Consider the following 19,058-nt stretch of genomic DNA (forward strand, 5'->3'; position numbering starts at 1 on the left):
ACACACACACACACACACACACACACACACACACACACACACACACACCGCATGACGGTGAGGTGGTGAGGGAGGCAGGGCAGCCGGGGGCAGGAGCAGAACGTTTCATGCACGCAGGAGCCTCCACACTCAATCCTACCTGCTTAGGTAGACTGCTCGTACATATTTCATCTGCGCACCGGAAGCAGCGAGAGAAAGCACAGGAAGCCAAGCCATACAAACCCTCCGTCAACAGCGCCCCGCATTGGGCCCCAAATATCCAGATCCGTTAGGCTGTGGGGCGCACTCTCATGTAAACCACCACACACACGCATTATCACCCGCTGTGCGTGTAGAAGCAATGATGTAAGGAACAGTTGGGCCTGGGGGTCTCCTGTGGATACGGGAACTATTTCTATCAGAGCAAACTTTTGGTTCTGAGATCCAAAGTTTTGGAGAGACGTCATGCTGAGCGGCTTTGCAGCTACTGCTAGCGCTCCGGCAAGTACGAGGCACGGCCAGCGGCCGGCGAGCACCTCCCAAGCGAAGGAATCGCAGTTCTGGAGAGAAAGAACCACATACCGTCCCTCCACAGCCTTCTCTTCTCCCTTCTTTCCCGTGTTTCCACACAAACGTCAGGCAAAGCAAGACCCTCCTCCCAAGCGCGGGGGAGCGCGCAGCGTCCCTCAACTGTCCTCTTTGCCAACGTGGTTTTTAACCCTGTCTGTCTTTACACCTAGCATATCAGGCCTACAAGAGGCGGCAGAACAGCAAGGCCGGGAGGCAGCCCCCGGGGCGGCCGGAGGTCTGCGGTGACAAGAACCCCGGAGAGACCAGTGTTTTCCTGGAGGAAGGTGGCGGCGCGGCAGTAGCCCTGGGGCCGCAGAGCTGAGCACCCAGCTTCCTTCCCGTGGATGGTGGGAGCCGCGGCCCACCTCGGCCCCCACCTCCCAGCAGTGAGCAGCAGGCGCCTCCCCACGGAGCTGGCCTCCCGCCGTGGATTTTAACTCCAACTGCAGGACAGAGCGTCCCCGCCACCTCCCGACTTCCGGCAGACGCTTTGGAGAACTAGGGAAGAGAAGATGAGCTTCCACGATGGGACTCCCAAGCGATGAAGCATCCTTTAATTTCGAGGACGCGTGTAATGCAAGCGGGCTGGTTCCTTCTCCCGAGAGGGACAGACAGGCGCCGGGAACCTCCAAAACAGACACACGCGCCTGCCCCGAGTCTCCAAAACGAGAGACGGGTGCGCATGCGCAGCCCTCGGGTAGCCTGTGCACCAAACCACCTGAAAAGCCTGGAGCCCGTGTCCTGTGTGCTCTGACGGTCATCGCCGTCGGCCTCAGCACATCTTAACACATCCGCGATACCTACCTCACTCTTTAGAACGGCGGCTGCACCGTGTTCTACAGGACTGTAATTTATTCAGCTGCTCCGGATTACCGCGTCCTTTCGACCTGAGAAAACATCTCATTAAATTCGTGATTTTAAAAATTATGAACGACAACATTTTAATGCTCATTTCCTTCTGTTCGTCCACCTTCCCCAACCCCCTTTTGCCTTTTTTTGAAGACAGGATTTCACAGTGTATCCCAGGGTAGCTTTAAGCTTTCAAAAATCCTCCCGCCTCAGCCTCTCCAACGCTCCAAACTGCAGTATGAGCCATTGTCCCTGGCTGCTTTGCTTTCCGTTGGTGGAGGCCACGGCTCTCTTAGCTTTTGATTTCCTCGTGTGTCTTTTATTTTTAAAACTCATGTCTTGGTGCAGTGCGTTAGAGTTCTGTTTTTAAAATCTGCCCTTACCGACCTCTCTTTGTGTGGGGAACTGCGTGTGTGTGTTGAGGGGCAGCAATGTCATGCATGCGGAGGCCAGAGGCTTTGGTCCTTCTTTCTGCCTGGCTTGCGATGGGGGGCTCCCGTTAGTCACTGTGTGTGCCCGGGTAGTGCCCAGGAATTGCTGGGTCTCTTCTCTCTCTGCCTCCCATTTCACCACGGGAGCGTGGAGATTACAGATGTGCTCCTGCAGCTAGTCGCATGTGGGTTCCACGCCCCCAAACTCAGGCCCTTGGGCTTGAGAGAAGAATGCTTCTCCAAGCCATCTGCCCAGCCCAAGACTTTCATGTTTATGTGTGAGTGTTCTGCCTTGCATGTATGTACGAATGTGCACTATGAGCATCGGGTGCCTTCAGAGGTCAGACGAGGGATTTGAACCCTCTGAGACTGAAGTTACAGCTCACTGTGAACCACCTGATGGGTCTGGGGACCAACCAGGTCCTTTCCAAGAGCAGCCAATCAAATGCTCTTAACTGCTGAGCCACCTCCACAACCTTGATTCCATCTCTTTATTTGGGGTCCTCAGGAAGAGCAACAGGTGCTCTTAACCACTGAGCCACCTCTCTCCACATACATGTTTATATTTAGGTTATTAAACATCATATATCCAATCATTTATCTCTTCTATGCTCACTGATATGTTTCCTTTTTATACATGTGAGGTACTTATGAGATACTTTTTTATTTTTCATGATATACTTTTTAATTGATTTTTATTAATTTATTAATTTTAGTGGCGGTAGGGTCTAAACCCAGTGACCCACAAATGCCAGGTAAGCCCTTTGCACAGAACCAGACACACAACTCTCTATGTAAGGTGTCCTGATGGGACCCTGACTTATTTGGGACCTATTTTCATTTGTAAATTTTGCAGTGAAGGAGGTGTGTAATCTGAGGTTAAATGTTTTATCCATTTATCTTGTACATTTTCTCAGTATCTTTTGGGTGAATATGACTGCAATGAATCTTCAGGCATTTTTCCAGTTCAGAATATTTCTGTGGCAGTGTGGACAGACCCCAGACTAGGGTTTAGACTAACAGATACTCATGTTTGTGACATGATTGCTAGTTCCTAGCTGTTGCTCTACTAAAGCTGGTCCGTACCGTGTTTGGTAACACAGGAGAAGCAAAACAGAGCAGAAAGAGCTCCTTCCCTTGGGAGTTTAGCTTAGGGGTAGATAGACCACTGAGGAGGACAGGGGCAGGATAGCTCTGAGTTAAGATCCAAAAGAAGCCCCTTCCTGGAGATGTCCCAAGTGGCTTGTGTGAAAGGCTGTTCTGTTAAAATGGTACATCTGAAGACTATGCTGAGGGCCACACCAGGCTGCTTGCAGTTCTCAGAACAAAGGGGAAATCTGGCAGGCTGATTACGCTTTGTTTTTCAACTCGAGACATATTGGAGTCATCTGGAAAGAGGGAACAGCAACTGAGATGTCGCCATCAGATTGGCTTATAGGTAAGTCCAGGATGTTCTCTCTTGATTAGTGATGGATGTGGGAGGGCCTAGCCATCTCTGGGGGCTGTGCCACCCTTGGGCAGGGCTCTTGGGTTGTATTCAAGCAAACTGTGTTTCTCCACCATCTCCGCTTCAGTTCTTGACAGGTTCCTGCTTTTAGTCCCTGCCCTGACTTCCCTCAGTGCTGGAGAGTGACCTGGGACATCTAAGCTAAGTAAACCCTTTCCTCCCCACCATGCTTTTGGCCACTGTCTTTGTCATGGCAACAGAAATGAAACTAGGATACCTCATAAAAGTTTGACTAAAAGCACTGCACTCTAGCTGGTGCAACAAATCACAGGCTCCTAGGAGCTGGGCCTCACATGACACATGGGCCCTTGTGGCAGAGTGGGGATGGAGGCTGCATGCTCCTGGCGGGAGGGAAGAGCACACGGCCTTCCAGGGCTGCTTGTGACCCATGCAAACATCTAGGATACTGTGAGCTGAGGCTGAGGCTGGAACTGAAGCAGCCATGTCCAGACCTTGAGGAACGGCTAGGGCAGTGGCGAAGCTGCTGGCTTTCCTCAGCTACAGGGACAGTCTTAGCGAAGGCCTGTTAGAGTTTGGAGATTATGGAAGGGAAACTTTGCTACTCTTATACCCTTGACCTCTACTGGCAGAGGTCATTCTCTCTGACCAATAAGGCAGGAAGCTTCTAGAAGGACCCAGATGGAGAAGTGAGAGAGGGGACCCATGGGTGACATATCCAGGCCACCTTCACATCCTCAGCTTGCTTTCTTGAGGGAGAAAAACGGATCTCCCTCTTGGGTCAGCCTGCTTGGGTGCTTTTTAGATACCTCCGCTAAAATACAAACCAAAATCGGTACATTAAAACTGTATTCGTTTTCAAATTCTCTTCAGGTTAACTAATAATCTGTCAAACTTATCTCTAACACAGAAAGGTATCCTGAAGCTAGGCAGTGGTGGCTCACACCTTTAGTGCCAGCGTTTGGGAGGCAGAGGCAGGCAGATCTCTGAGTTTGAGATGAGTCTGGTCTGGAGTTCCAGGACAGCCAGGGCTATACAGAGAAACCCTATGCTGCTGTAAATCTAATGGCATGCTCTAATGTCTATCATCAGCCCTGTGCTTATTACTGCGTTGCATCTAACCTGCTATCATAGAGATAGACACCTGTTGTGTTTTAGAACAGCCTTACATAACTTGGGACAGGGCGGATATTAACCCTCTAAGCTACCTTTGCCTCCCAGCCCCATCCCGGGCTACCTCCCTCCCATAGTTCCATAAATACTTACTCCACCATCCATGTGCTTCTTCCTCCACCTAACCCACTGCAGTTTCCACTTCCTTCTTCCTCCTCCTCTTCCTGTTCCTCCCATGATCCTTCGGTCCCCACAGCCCGAGAACCTCAGCCACGCCCACCTCCGTCTGCCCTGCACAGCTTTAGGCCTTTAATCAGCCAATCAGAGACAATTCCTTAGGCAAGGTTACATGTTATTTTGAGGTATGGAGTGTTTGCTCATCTGGGCAGTAACCAGGTCTTGGGGGCATCAGAAAACAAAGTACCAGACCAACCCCCAACACCCTCTCTCAAAAATCCTATTATATACGTATTTACAAATATCTCTACCAGGCACATCTACCAATGTTAGATACAAGCTAACTCATCTTTTGAGACAGTCTCACCAACCTGCCTTGGAACCATGTAACCTGGGTTGGCCTTGAACCCGTGGCAATCCTGGCTGGGTGCTGGGATTATAGGTGCCAGCCACCGTGCCTGTTCTCATCCTGCAGTGCTCTTGACCATATACAGTGCCAAGATTAACTGTCTGTAGAATTCACAATGGTGTTTCCATACGAATGTGTAGCAAGCATTGGCCATATCTGGGCAACCCTCTCCACCCTCACCCTGCCCTGTTACCACTCCTCCCCATGCCCCAGTAATGAGTGCTTTTATTTCCAACATGAGAGAACTTATTTTTCTCTCCCGTTTTGTTTAACATGTTGTCTCCTGGCTACTTCCATCCCTTGGATAGTGGCAGATTTCAGTGTTCTTGATAGCTGAGTGATAATCCAACTGTGTGCATAAACTTAAAACATCCACGGATCTGCTGAAGGGCACACGGGCTGTTTCTACAGCACAGCTATAACATATGTCAAGAGCTGGAGTGAACACCCGTGTGCAGGCACTTCTTTCGGCGCTCTATAGACTGGCACAGCTAGACCACAGGGAAGCTCGAGTCTAGGCATTTGAGGATGTGGCAGTGAGGTGTGGCCCAGGCCTGACTGGGTGAGTGTATCCACTCTGTGTGTGGCCACCTGTGCTCTTCTGAGGATGACCTGGAGAGCTACTTTTGGCTCACAGAACAACCATCAGCCTGGGTTCTTAAAAAAGGAGTGGGGAGAGAGGGAAGAGAGAGAGAGGCGGGGAGTGGAGAGAGCCAGCCAGGCTTTCTGATTCCTGGAACTGTTACATAAACTAGAATCAATCATTGTTGAGGCACTGCAGGCTTTGGCTGATGTTTCTAGCACATGAAAAACACAGGGCTGTCTTTAGTTACTGATCTGACATCTGAGTTCCCCAGCATGTCCCCTGGCTTTGTGGCCTTCTTTAGCTGGCATTTTAACCACAATGGCCTTGCCAGTCCATGGGGTGGAGCCGGGGCCCAGATGAAGGCAGTGACACATTGCACTAAGCCTCCACTTGGCCACCAGCCACAAACCTCAACCTGCATCTTCCTCCGAGTTTCCATTTCTCAGCTACATTCTTCTAAAAAGTCTCCTCCAGCACTGCCCTTGCCCAGCTACGCAGGCTTCAGACAGCAGCTAATGGCCTCCAGCTGTGCCAGCTCCCGGCCCTCTGTGGCCTGGCACCTCCTGATACCAGTGGAACCTCCCCCTCCTTCCCCGACCCACAGTGATAGTGCTGGTTACAACTTAACCTACGACCATGCTTCCAATTAAGGCGGGAAAGCAGGGCGAGGACCCTGCAAGGTGTAGAGACAATTCTGAGGCAGGATGAGTGTGCAGATCTGTTACCCGGTGGGGAGTCAAAGGCACCACCATGATTGTGTGTAGCCTGCAGAGCCTCATCTCCTCAGGCACGCACCCCAGCCATGGCTGTCCTTGTAAGATCAGAAATGCCTCCAAGACGGAGCAGGGTGGGAGCAGCGCAGGAGATCTGGGTGTTGGAGTGGGGTGGTGTGTGTTGGGGAAATCAGCCAGCCCGGTATTCAGAGAATCACTTCCTTCCTGAAAAATTCAACATGAACCCCAGGGAGGAGGCGGCTACCTCCGACTGCGCCTCGGCCAGCTGTGTATTCTGAACGCCTCCCATTTCAGTGCTCAGCGGGGCACAGGGACTGGGCGTGTGGTGCCACTCGAAGGTAGGGAAGAGCAAGTGAAACCGAGACCCCAAGGCAGCCCTTACGAATATCAATCAGGGCCTCTGACATACCACATGCCTGGTCGCTGGCGTGACCTGACCAACTGGGAAATGGCTGAGTGAGGGTCCACACTCCCAGAGGCACGGACACTGTTGAAAAGAACACTGAAGATGCCTGAACTGCTTGCCTATGTCTTAAGGTGTGGTTTATTTACAAAGTGAGATAATGCATTAAAAACAAATGATTCAGTACAAACGGGTATATGATAACTCCGTGTTCATGAAAAGTATATAAATATATTACAGGAAATTGTATATAGTAAACATTAGAAACGAATACAGTAAACATTGCTAGTTTTTTTCTATGCCAATATTACTGTCATTAAAAGCTTAAATACTGGCTTCAAGTATCCCCTAGAAAATAAATCTACTTTATTAAAATACTGGAAAATTTTTGCTATAAACAAGATTTGGTACATTAAAAATAGACTCAGTGTGTCTGTAACAATGTCCACTCTGATCAGCCCTAAGATCTGCCTCATTCAGTTAGTGATGAAGGATTTTGACAGCCATCAGAGGTTAAAGTGACTGTAAAACACAGCGTCTTGACACAATGTCTTACAGGAACACCCGTTCTGGAAGGACTCGGGACAGCGCGGTACTGCAGCCTTGCTGCTCTCGTGTGAGGGGAGAGCAGGGGTCAGCGGGAGGCAGAGCAGGAAGCGAGTGGCAGGGAAAGGCCTGCTCTGCCTCACTGTGGGAGCCCCGGCCGTGCCTTCTGTTCTTCGGCCTGAAGATGAGTCAGGACGTAGAGGACAACCTGATAGCAGAAGACATACTGACCCTGTAGGGGAGGCAGTGGGACAGGGGGGACACGGATAAATTTTATTTGCATAATGTAAGTTTATACACAATAGGTGTTTGAGAAACTTGAAAAAATAAACTGTTTAAGTGCTGAATGTAAGAGTCAGTGTATAGAATTGTATAGTGTCATGAAACTATAAACAAAAAATTACTAAAAAGGAAAAGGGAAAGACCCAGTAGGTTATATGGATAATTCTGGGTTGTATAAACGTCCTAAGAAATCCTTCTTCCTCTAACCGTGTGTCTGTCCCCACAGCAGCTCACGTTCTAATACAATACTAGAACGATCATTGAAAGTGAGCCCAGTCATGCCACTCCCACTACAGGCCTGGGACAGCTTGCCTCTCCCTCAGAGGACGTCACCAGCCCTGGCTCTACCCCCTCCCAGTCCCTCCTGTCACTCTGCTGCGGGGACCCGCCCCTTCGTGGCAGCACACTGCCCCAGGACGCCTCACATCTCCGCTTCAGCGCTGCTTCCTTTTCAAAAGTGTCACACATGCATATAATGCTTTGATCCCCTTTGCTCCCCCACACCCCCTCACCGACCCTGGTTATCCCCCTAACCCTCCTCCACGTGCTTTTGCGATTCACTGACTTTGACCGGGGCCATGTATGTGACCATGAGTTTGGGGCTGTCCACTGGAACCCGGAGGTTCCATCTGTGGGGAAACACCTGAAGGCAGGGGTTACTTTCTTTTTAAACTTTGGACAGGGTCTCACCCTGCAGCTCTGACTGGCCTGGGCCTCTCTACATAGATCAAGTCGGCCTCAAACTCAGAGGCATGGGGCATCAAGCCTGGCTGGTGTTATTTTCCTAATGGTGTCACTCTGTGTAGAATTGTAGTGGCTGGCTTCCTTCACTCCTCCTCACGGAAGTGCCCCTCACTCTCAGAGCTGCGTGTGGGCCTGCCACACTCCCCCCCCCCCGCCGCCCCGGGGTGTCTCTGGTCCTGCAGCAGGTGTGTCTGGCTCTATGATGAGGCCCAGGCCCTGGGAGAAACTCCTGGCGCAGATCTCAAGCGTCCTGAATGAACACACAGGGAAAAGAACAGTGCTTCCACCCATCAACACGGGGTCCTGAACTAGCTACGGCACGGCTGCAGATCAGCTTCACGTTTATGGCGCCTTCGTTTGAATCAAAACTGCACGACTGGGAAAGTAGGCAAAGCAAAGACAGCCATGCCAACGTTTTTAAGAGGCAGATAAGTGGGGCACGGTGGACATGTGGAAACCTTTTTTTATCTACCTCACAGCCAGTATAGGAAAAAGGAAGCTTAGCAATGCTAGGCTCTTAGAACAGTGTGCTTTCTGTAACAGGTGGCCCAGCTGGACGACACTGGGGGATGCAATCGTGCTCAGTTTCAGGAAAGAAAAGTGAACACAAGAACTTGTGGGAGCTCCTGGCCAGTGCCCGGAAGAGCCCATCCCCTCCCCACTGTGCCGCAGGCCTGCCTCTCCATCTTGTCTGGGCTTCAGCAGCCTGCGCTGCCCTGCCTGCCAGGCTGGAGCCTGGGGAAGGCCACGGCCCCTCAGTAGGGCAGTGTAGGCCTCACTCCTACTCCGAGCCTCCAACACACACGCTCTGGGACCTCTCAGCAGACAGGCTAGAGAACCCCAGGAATGTGCCTGAGTCCACTCTCCCAGTCTGTGATCACAAATGTATGCCATCCATCATGCCTGGCTGTGTGTGTGTGTGTGTGTGTGTGTGTGTGTGTGTGTGTGTGTGTGCGCGCGCACCAGGTTTCGCTATGTAGCCTTAGCTGTCCTAGACTTGATTTGTAGACCAGGCTGGCCTTGAACTCACAAAGATCAGCCTCTGCCTCCCTGAGTGCCGCCATGCCCAGCTCATGCCTGGGTTTTTCTGTAGTTTTGAGGATCAGACCCAGGACCTCCTGCTGTTGAGACATGTGACAAGCATTTCACTGAAGGAGCTATCTCCTGAGATCCGTTCTCCACATTTAAAAAAATTAAAGGTAATATCTAAAATGATAAAGTCTAAAATACTTAATTATTTTCTGAATTGGCCCTCATGCTAAAATAATGGTTCTTTATGACAACAGATGTTGGTTTTATGCTAGAATGTGGAAGAAAATCCTTAAAGAGAGAGAGAGGTTGCTGGGCCGTGGTGGAGCCTTCCTTGATTCTCCAGGTACCAGGAAGGCCATGGCAAGAAGTGTGTTCCAGCCCTACAGTTCCGGGTCAGCCTGGGCAACACAGCCAGACCATCCCAGGAGAGGAAATACGAAAGAGAGAACAAAGACTAGAGAACAAGGTCTCACCTCCGTCTGCACCATGCCGTGCCGTTGCAGTCTCATGCAGCGTACTAGGTCGGAGATGTCGAACTGCGGGGACAGAGTGGGCGTTACACACAGCCGGGGGACGCACACATGGGCACCCGGGGTGGACGCACGCACGCATGCCTGGGGAGGACGCACTTACGAGCACCCCGCACCCTGCTCTCTATGCTGCTGCTCAGAATTAGCGCAGACTATGTTGGAAAACCTTCAGCAGACGTTCTCTTCCTCTGAAACTTAGCTAATTTCTTTAACTATAAAAAATACCGTAAGCCATGTCCCTCACACCCTGCTGTCCAGAATGAAATTCAGATCTTTTTAATTTAGTTGACACTTAACAGTCTATGCAAGGGCAGACGGACTGCTGGGGTTGCTCCACGTCAATGCTCAGCTCGTGAGAACGGCAAGCACTGGACAGAACTGCTCATCTAAAATCCTTTAAGAGACAGTGGTTTAAATCAGTCTATATGAAGTTAAATGCACGACAGTTTGGCAACTAAGTAGGTTTTACACTTAGGTTAGAGTGAAAGTAAGTTTACACTGTTAATTGCTTCTTTTAGAATGATAGATTAGCATTAATTTTCAAACAAAACTATTCATTTCTTATCCACAGGGAACATAAGAACAAAGCCCAGTATTTTCTCTTAAAGAGTGGGCCATCTTTTGGACCTCGGCATTTCCTCTAAGCCTGGGCAACAGTCGTGAGCAGACCTCACGGAGACGCTCAAGACCTCTTCAGGGCCACAGAGCTTCAGCACACAATTAGCTGCTGCACCATTAAACAGCAGATTATGTCTGGTACTCACTTCAAGGTCTTGGCTGATTAATCCTAGGACCACGTCTATGCATATGAGGGTTCCTGAACGTCCAATGCCAGCGCTACAGTGCGTGACGACCGGGCCTGACCGATGGATGTGTCTCATGTACGAGATGAAAGTGAGCAGGTCGTCTGGCCGGGAAGGCGTGTCGTGGTCTGGCCAGGCGGTGAAGTTCAGATGGGAAATGTGCCGCACCTCTCCTGTCTGAGAGGGTAAACATCAGAGTCAGCCACAATGTCGCGTTGTTCCTAAGTCAGGTTCTCATAATATCATTTTGATCTTTCAAACTTGGGTGGTATACTGGGTGAGGGCAAAAGAAAAATGGAAGAGAGAAAAAGGCGTCATAAATACCCCAAGCTGGGTATGGTGGTGTCCACCCAATTCCAGTGTTTAGACCAAGACAGGAGGACGGAGTGCGCAAGGCCAGCTGAGGGTACAACGCAAGACTGTGACTCAAAACCACAGCAGCAACAGACAGAAAAGATATAGGTGAAATACACCACCACCACCTCCTCCACCTCCACAGCTGCCATCACCACCACCACCACCACCACCGCCACCGTCATCACTGCCACCTCTTCCACCACCATCACAGTCCTCCTGTCAACACCACCACCATCTCCACCTCCACTGCCACCGCCGCCGCCCTCCTGGCTGGGGATGGTACTCAGGCCCTTGGGTGCACTCTGCGAGTGTCATACCTAGCTCGTGTGGGCTCATTTCAATAAATACACTGGCAGTGTTGAGTCTCAGAACCTTCAGACCCTCTTCCCAGTTAGGAGCCCCTCCCGGGTCCCCGACGCTTCATCATCTCCTTCAGTGTCTCTCAGGCCTCCCTGACCCAGTACTCACTGTTCAACCATTTCTTTCCCTGCTTCATTCCCCCTGTAAACAGCAGCACGGCACCCCCCAAGGCAGTAAGCGCCATGGGGTGCGGAATGACTTTTTGTCTGTTGTTAAAATGCTAGACCCGGGGTTCCCAGGGCTGGAGTTCTGGCACCACGTATATATGACCAGATCACTCGAGGAACACTGAGCACTGGGCAAGCTGGCATCAGCCAAAGCATGGCATGGTACCCGGGAACGGAAATAATTTCCACATGTCAATTAGAGGCTTAGGTTTCATAAGAGAGTAAAACCTAAATACTCTGTAAAATAATGAGCTGTAAAGAAAATTCCCACACAACACATGATGCTAACAGAAATGAATCAATATACTTTTTTTTTTTAAATAAAAAAGTGTAAGAAAGGGACTGGGGACACAGCTCAGTGGGTAAAAGCTTTTCACACAGGCATGAGAACATGAGTTTGCAGCCCCAGCATCTGCAGAAAAGGCTGGCATGGTGACACCCCTTTAATTCCAGGGCTAAGGAGATGGAGACAGAGGAGCCTGGGCTCGCTGGCTAGCCAGGGCAGCTCAGTCTGCGAGCTCTGTATTTCGGGAGAGATCCTTTCTCAAGGAGGGTGGAAAGCCACACAGGAAGGTTTGAGCATCAACCTCCAGCCTCCATACATACTTGTGCAATACATAGCTGCACACATCTGTGTACACACACAAACACACATACACATAGAAAGAAAGAAAACTGAAAGCAAAAGTTGAAGAAAGCTGACTATTGAGTCACAAACATGGCACCACATAGCTCCTGTTTCTGGGAAGGGGTGCGAAGGCCGACCTCTTGAGTTCAAGGGTAGCCTGGTCTACAGAGCGAGTTACTGGGCAGTGAGGACTATAAAGACAAAGCACATCCCCCCCCCAACAATCAATCAAATAAAGAAAGTCTGTATGCACGCTGTGCTATTTGTTTCTAAGAAAGAATGAAGGTCACACTGGAAGCTCCCATCTTTCACTCCAATACAGCAGCCACCAGGGGAAGCTGTAAGACGGCCACACTTAATGCTCTCTGGGATGCTGCCATGTTTACGGGACCGCACATTCCTTAAATCCCAGCACGCAGGGGCGAGGGCTCCAGCTCAAGCTGGAGCCATGTAGCGGATTTGAGGGCAGCCTGGGCTACATGAGACCTAGTCTCAAAAATAAAACCACAGATGACTTGCTCCCATTGCAACAGTCACAGACAGCACGGGCCTGCCTTCTGAGGAGGAGCCAGCCAGGGAGGACCGCTGACTACCTGAATGTCCTCCAGGGCCATCAGCCTCACAATGAAGCCCTTCAGCTGCTGCATTCTCAGGAGGGCCAGGCGCAGTCTCTCGTTGGCCATGGTTGTTGTGCCGAGGATGCTGGGCCAGTAGCGTTGGCATTTGACCTTTTCTCCTTCCACCTCCTGAGTCATCATGGCAATCACTGTGGCGTGCTGCTCCCAAACCATCTGCCAGAAATCCCCGACCGTGGTGGGCAAAGGCCCCTGGCAGGCAATGTAGACGAATTCCTGCGTGCCCACTGGGATCCTGATGAAACTGGCATTGATGTATCCGCCGTCATCCCCAAGGGGCACTCTTGTGGTATCGTCTGAGAATGTCCAAGATGAAAGAGTTATGTCACACACTGTCACTGCAGCCTTCACAAAAACCAGGAGTGAAAGGCCACAACAGCTCCTTCAGCCCTGCACAGGCTAGCGTCCTTCTGCTTTGACAGGGTACATTTTCAAATGCATTAGTCAGTCCACGCTGTGCTTACGTTTTTGATACACTGTATTCACGCCATGGGTATGTTTATTGTTACACTGTAGCTAAACTTGCTACACTGTATCTAAACCTCAGGGTGGCGGCCCTCTAGAAGGCTTGCGGTTTACGAATACAGAGTAAATGTGAATTACTATTGTGAGAACAGATGGAACTGAAAGTAAAAGTAACAAATCCAAGTAGCCCTTCATGGTAAACAATTAGAGAAGCAAACAAACATTTTTGTTACTTCTCTGTCGGTATTTAATGCCAATTACCGCTGTCCTGAAACGATGGGACAATTACTGTCCAGAACAAAAGTTAGCACTGAATGACACTGTCCAAGCAGCTGCTGGGACATTATTAACAGATCTAACTCATACATACCTGAGAGGGTTTTTATTTTATTTTGTCATTTTTGTATTACTTTATTTGCATGGTTTCTTTGGTGTGTGTGTTGGGGGGGGGGTGACACAACACACATGTGGAGGACAGAGGACAACTGGACAGGGTCATCTCTCTCCTTCCACTGTGTGGTCATCAGGCTCAGCACCTTTCTTTACCTGTTGCGATATTGTCCTGCTCTCATTTTTATTTTAAATATTTATAAGTTTAACAAGTAGTTTTAGTGATAACCAAGGTAAAGTAAAACCTTTAAAAATAGGTTTCAAAATTTATTGCTTGCCTTTTCTTTCTTAGTCCATAGTTTGTTTCCTTACAATAAATTTACTATTTTTATATTTATAGTTTTTTCCATTCTGGCTTCACAACATAAATCTGAATGTTTTTCGGCCTCATAGATCAGCTGCTACTTTTTTTTTTTTTCGAGACAGGGTTTCTTTGTGTGGCGCTGGCTGTCCAGGAACCCACTTTGTTGTCTACTTGATACTGAACCACGATCTACTCCATTTTAAAAACTTTCTTACATTCTTTTTTCTTTCTTTAAACACAGGTCCTCTCTATGCAGTCTTGGCTGTTCTAGGACTCACAGCGCATACATTCCATGAGAGCCACATCAGAACCACAGGGAACACACCTCAGTTAGACCCACACTGGAACACACAGGGAACACACACTCAGATGCACACTGGCACTCACAGGGAAGGATGTTTTTGTATCTGTTCTTCCTTCGGTTTTCCTTAGTCTGTCCAATCAGACACTGGTCCAAAGGTTTTAATTCTTGAAGGTTCTACAAGTAACAAAATGGACACGAGGTTAGGTAATCCAGTCAGGGAAAATGCTTCTTTTGTCTGTGCTGATCAGGGCTGACCGCTGCTAACAAACAGAGTCCAGTTCAGATTCGCAAGTCCCCACTGAGTGTATTAATGCAAGCACCTCTGACAGGACAGGTCTCGGCCAGCTAACCGATAGACAGCACTTCTTAACCCAAGTTTTCACGTCGTTCAAAATGTCTGTAATTCTAAAGAAAAAAATCTGCAAAGGTGAGTTTGGCTCAAGGCAACATCTGGAATATCTTCCGGACAGTGTCATCTGTAGGGTCACAGACTATCGCTGCTGAGGATGGTTCACTGTGCAATGGTCAACTCTTTCTTGTTGTCATCCATCCCCTCACCTTGAAAGGCATCGCCGCCGCCTCTTGGGCAGATCTGCGAGGTACTGTAGTAAGTGCTGGGGCCATGGCAGCGAGCAAAGGGACACTTAGCTCTCAGGGAACTTCATGGAGACAAACAAACATGGTGACATGCCTTTTAGAAATTATAAGATGCTGGGGGAGGGGAAACCATGGTCTACTTTAAAGGTGCTGTGATGGAGAACGATTTTAACTCCAAACCTTTCTAACAAAATGAGACTTACGGAGAGGAGGTGCGCATCCCCATTACTGATGGTCTATGGAACCGTTAGGGTGCAAGCACATAGCACATATGCCATTCTGTCTGCAGCTTTCTCATGTAAAAAGGTGTTTTTACATGAGGGATGCAGGATATCATTAGAAAAGTCTGAGCAGTATAGTATCATTGGGATCCTCAGTGGGAAAACTGAGTTATCATTAGCTATGGTAAGCCCTTTTCAGAGTGGTGATGTGGGGTGCTGTGCTTTGAATGAACGCAGCCCACAGGCCCGCGGGGAACGGCACTATTGGTGTGGTCCTGCTGGAGCACATGGGGCACTGGGCTGAGTCTCAGATGTTCAGGCCAGGCCTGGTGTCTCACTCCTCCTGAAAAAGGTGTAGAACTCTCAGCTTCTTTAGCACCATGTCTGCCTGCACGCCACCGTGCTTCCCGCCATGACGGTAATGGACTCAACCTCTCAACGGTAAGCCAGCTCCAATGAAATGTTTTCCTTTGTAAGAGTTGCCCTGTACCTAGCCTATCAGGTCTCATCAGGACTGGCTGAATGCACCATCTTCCTCTGTGGTCTGGTAAGGCTGCTCCCCCCCTCAGGGGGAGGTGATCAAAGAGCAGGCCAATCAGTTCATGTCAGAGACAGCCCCTGTTCCCTTCCTAGGGCACCAACTTGGGCACCGAGTTGCTATGGGCTTCATCTGAGCAGGGGTTCTAGGTTATCTCCATGAATGGTCCTTGGTTGGAGTATCAGTCTCAGAAAAGCCCCCTGGGCTCAGATTTTTGGTTCTATTGCTCTCCTTGTGGAGCTCCTGTCCCCTCTAGATCTTTCTATCTCCTCCTTCTCATAAGATTCCCTGCACTCTGCCCAAAGTTTGGCTATGAGTCTCAGCATCTGCTTTGATACTCTGCAGGGCTGAGTCTTTCAGAGGCCCTCTGTGGTAGGATACAAAGGGAATGAACTGTAATTAATAAAAAATAAAAAAATTTGCAGCATTATAAACATGTCAAAACTTTATAAAATGTATACTTTCCTAAAGTATACTGTGGTTTGCTCAAAACATTAAAACCTAATAAATAAATAAATAAATAAATAAATAAATAAATAAATAAATACATACATACATACATACATACATACATACATACATAAATAAGGAGTTGCCCTGGCCTTGGCATCCCTTCCCAGCAATGGAACTCTACCTAAGACAGAAAGCAACCGGCAGTTTCTCCTAACCTTGGGCCAGCCAGGACACTCCGTGGGTGCAGGAGCCACTCACCTCCAGCTCCTTAGACGGGATCCCTTGGTCAAGCAAGCCCTGAAGCGTGCGGATGGCGGCCTGCAACTGAGCACCGGTGTACTTGCCGGAGGGAGGGACTCTGACCACTGGCAGGGCCGCCAGCTCCTCGTCCGTCAAAAAGAGGTGATCTGTGAGAAAAGACCAGATGGCTCTCAGCTCTCCCTGGAGCCTACAGGGACGGGCTTGTGTGAACGAGAGGCTCAGCGGAGCAGCAACTCGGCTGACTGCCGATGACGCCGATGACGTCCACACAGCTTTGGCTACTGCACAGCTACCTCGACACCGCTCACATCTGGAGGGCTTGCGACTCCCAGTTAGTTACATGTTTGAGCCGAGCATGTGTCCTTTTTGCCTGATTTTAATGGCATTGTTTATATGAGGGAAGCCTGCCCAGGAGCCCTATTACTGTGCATTCGATTCTAAGTGCTGCAGGAGACGAAGAAGCTGTCAGAAAGCCACCCCTCAGGAGGCTGCTCAGAACACAGGCTTCCTCTTCACTACCTTGGCACTCAGTGCTGCCAGCTGGATCTGGCAGAGAATACTCTCCTCGGGCTGGTCAGGGGTTGAATTAACCGAGTACCCTGGAAGGACCTGGTCCAAGTGAGTATCCGCTGTGTGGACTGGTTATTATGGAAGGTCACTATCCTGGCAGTGTAGATGCCTCACTCCTGCAGTGGTTAGGGCATGGCAGCAGCCAGCGTGCAGGTGGTGGCCAGAGCCCTCAGGGACTCAGCGCCTGCCGGGCCAGGTTAGCGGGGTGCACAGTTAACTCTGAAAGGCGGTGTGAATGCAATCTGAGCACGAGAGCTAAGCGGGCGCGTGGGCGCTATAGGATCCCATGGAAACGCTGGGCCCAACCGTCTACCCAAGCAGAGAAAGGGTCCGAGTCACTGACTCCTTTTAAAATATTAAGAAGTCATTTAACCCCAGCACCCAGGAAGCACAGATAGGCGGACCTCTGTGAGTTCAAGGTCAGCTTGGTCTATGTAGCAAATTCTGGGTTAGCCAGGGGAACATAGTGAGACTCTTGTCTCAAAGTCGAAAAACAAAACAAAACAAAAATACTAAGACTTTGTGCTTAGCGTTTTTTTGTTTTTGTTTTGTATTTTTTGACTTGACACAAGCAAGGGTTATCTGGGAAGAGAGAACTTCGGTTGATTAAACGCCTCTCTCAGACTGGCACACAGACAGGCCTGTGTGGTACATTTTCTTGGTTGATGTTTAAGGACTCAGCTTAGGGAGGACAGTGTTACCCCTGGGTGGGTGGTCTGGGTCCTCTGAGAAAGCAGGCTGAGGAAACTATGCGGAGCCAGCCTCCAGCAGCACACTCCTCAGCCTTTGCTTTGGTCCCTTCCTCCAGCTCCTGCCCTGCCTTCCCTCAGGGACAGACTGTGGTCAGAATGAATAAACCGTTTCCGTCACAGGCTGCTTTCCAGTCATGGCGTGTATCACCTTGACCAGAACAGGCATCAAGTAACAAAACTTCACTCCTCATGACACATTAAGAAGCATGGAACGAGAAAACTAGTGTTTCTCCACTGGTTCTGCTGTACAACAAAATGGCAGAGGACAGCGCCACTACACCCAGAAGAGGCTGGCCGTCAGGGGCAGCTTCTCCCTGCATTTCACACATTCCCCCGTTTTAACCCCACAGAAGGCAAGCTCTCTGAGTTCTCGTTACACAAAATCAGGACTTTTCGCTTCTGTTTAACTATATACTTTGTGCTCTCCCTAAGCCACGGAAAGTTTTAGCCTCTAATTATGCAAATGATTTGGGTATGGTAACCAAAGTTGGTATTTATGTGGTTTAGCTTCATGCATAAAACTAGAGAGCACATACATATGGTCAAGTAACATCTGTACTGTTAAAAAAAAAAATCACTTAAAGCATCAGTTTTTTTAAAGAAAAAAACTGGAAATAAAATTCTTACCTTTGTCAGAATCCTTGTGGTTTGTTGTCTCTACTGGCAATTCACTGCTTCCCCCTGTGACTTCATCTTCCACAGATATTTCTTCCTGTGCTGCCTGCGTCAAGCTGCGCCTATAAACACATTCAGAGTATTTTTGTCTCCACGATAATTGTAAGTATCATAATTAAAGTCACTTGTTTTCTCTGTGACCACTACAATGCTGTTACTCTTCCTCAACCGGGGAGACGGCTCAGCGGGCAAAGGGGCCATCAAGCCTGATGACCCAGTTTCATCCCTGGGACCCCCGTGAAAGGAAAAGAACTGGCATAGTTGTTCTCTGACCACTCTACTTGTGATTTGACACGTGCGCGCACACACACAACGAGTGAATACGTGTGAAGAACTAAAATAATCAGATTCAGTCAGGCCACGGAAGCACGGGTTTGCTTGCTGTCAGCTCCTCGGGAGGCTGAGGCAGGAGGATCACCTGGAGTTGGAGGCCGGCCTGGGTACAAACAAAAATTAAAATATACACAAGAATCTCTAAATCTAAGTAACTCCCTCTCTTCCACAGGCCCTGAACTCCGCGGCAGACGTGGGGTGGGGTGCACAGTAGCAGTTTTGCTTGCAGACGGCCTCCAGGTCTTTGAACCTGAGGCTGCATGGCTTAAAGCAATGTCCTAGATCAAGCGTGGTGGTAGATGCCTCTAGTCTCAACACTGGGGAGGCACCGAAAGTGGATCTCCGTGACTTTAAGTCCATCGTAGCCTACACAGCCAGGTCCAGGCCAGATAGTG

General features: G+C 49.5%; 2 protein-coding genes across 3 annotated transcripts in view; one reads left to right on the forward strand and one right to left on the reverse strand.

Annotated features, from left to right (window-relative positions):
• Positions 1 to 1,440, forward strand: part of Slc10a6 (solute carrier family 10 member 6) — a 20,145-nt gene extending 18,705 nt beyond the window's left edge. The window contains exon 6 of the mRNA XM_055594582.1: positions 720 to 1,440. Within this exon, the coding sequence (XP_055450557.1) occupies positions 720 to 871 (152 nt within the window). The 3' untranslated portion in view covers positions 872 to 1,440. The remainder of the gene's footprint in view (positions 1 to 719) is intronic.
• A 5,409-nt stretch (positions 1,441 to 6,849) lies between these two features.
• Ptpn13 (protein tyrosine phosphatase non-receptor type 13) overlaps positions 6,850 to 19,058 on the reverse strand; it is a 160,376-nt gene continuing 148,167 nt past the window's right edge. For both annotated transcript variants that reach the window (XM_055594551.1, XM_055594550.1), the window contains 7 exons: positions 18,283 to 18,392; positions 16,331 to 16,479; positions 14,347 to 14,437; positions 12,759 to 13,096; positions 10,615 to 10,830; positions 9,794 to 9,856; positions 6,850 to 7,494 (listed from right to left, as the gene is read on the reverse strand). In XM_055594551.1, the coding sequence (XP_055450526.1) occupies positions 7,402 to 7,494; positions 9,794 to 9,856; positions 10,615 to 10,830; positions 12,759 to 13,096; positions 14,347 to 14,437; positions 16,331 to 16,479; positions 18,283 to 18,392 (1,060 nt within the window). In that variant the 3' untranslated portion in view covers positions 6,850 to 7,401. The remainder of the gene's footprint in view (positions 7,495 to 9,793; positions 9,857 to 10,614; positions 10,831 to 12,758; positions 13,097 to 14,346; positions 14,438 to 16,330; positions 16,480 to 18,282; positions 18,393 to 19,058) is intronic.

This window comes from Psammomys obesus, unplaced genomic scaffold (genome assembly GCF_907164565.1).
Source record: "Psammomys obesus unplaced genomic scaffold, mPsaObe1.curated_primary_1811, whole genome shotgun sequence".
NCBI classification, from domain to species: domain Eukaryota; kingdom Metazoa; phylum Chordata; class Mammalia; order Rodentia; family Muridae; genus Psammomys; species Psammomys obesus.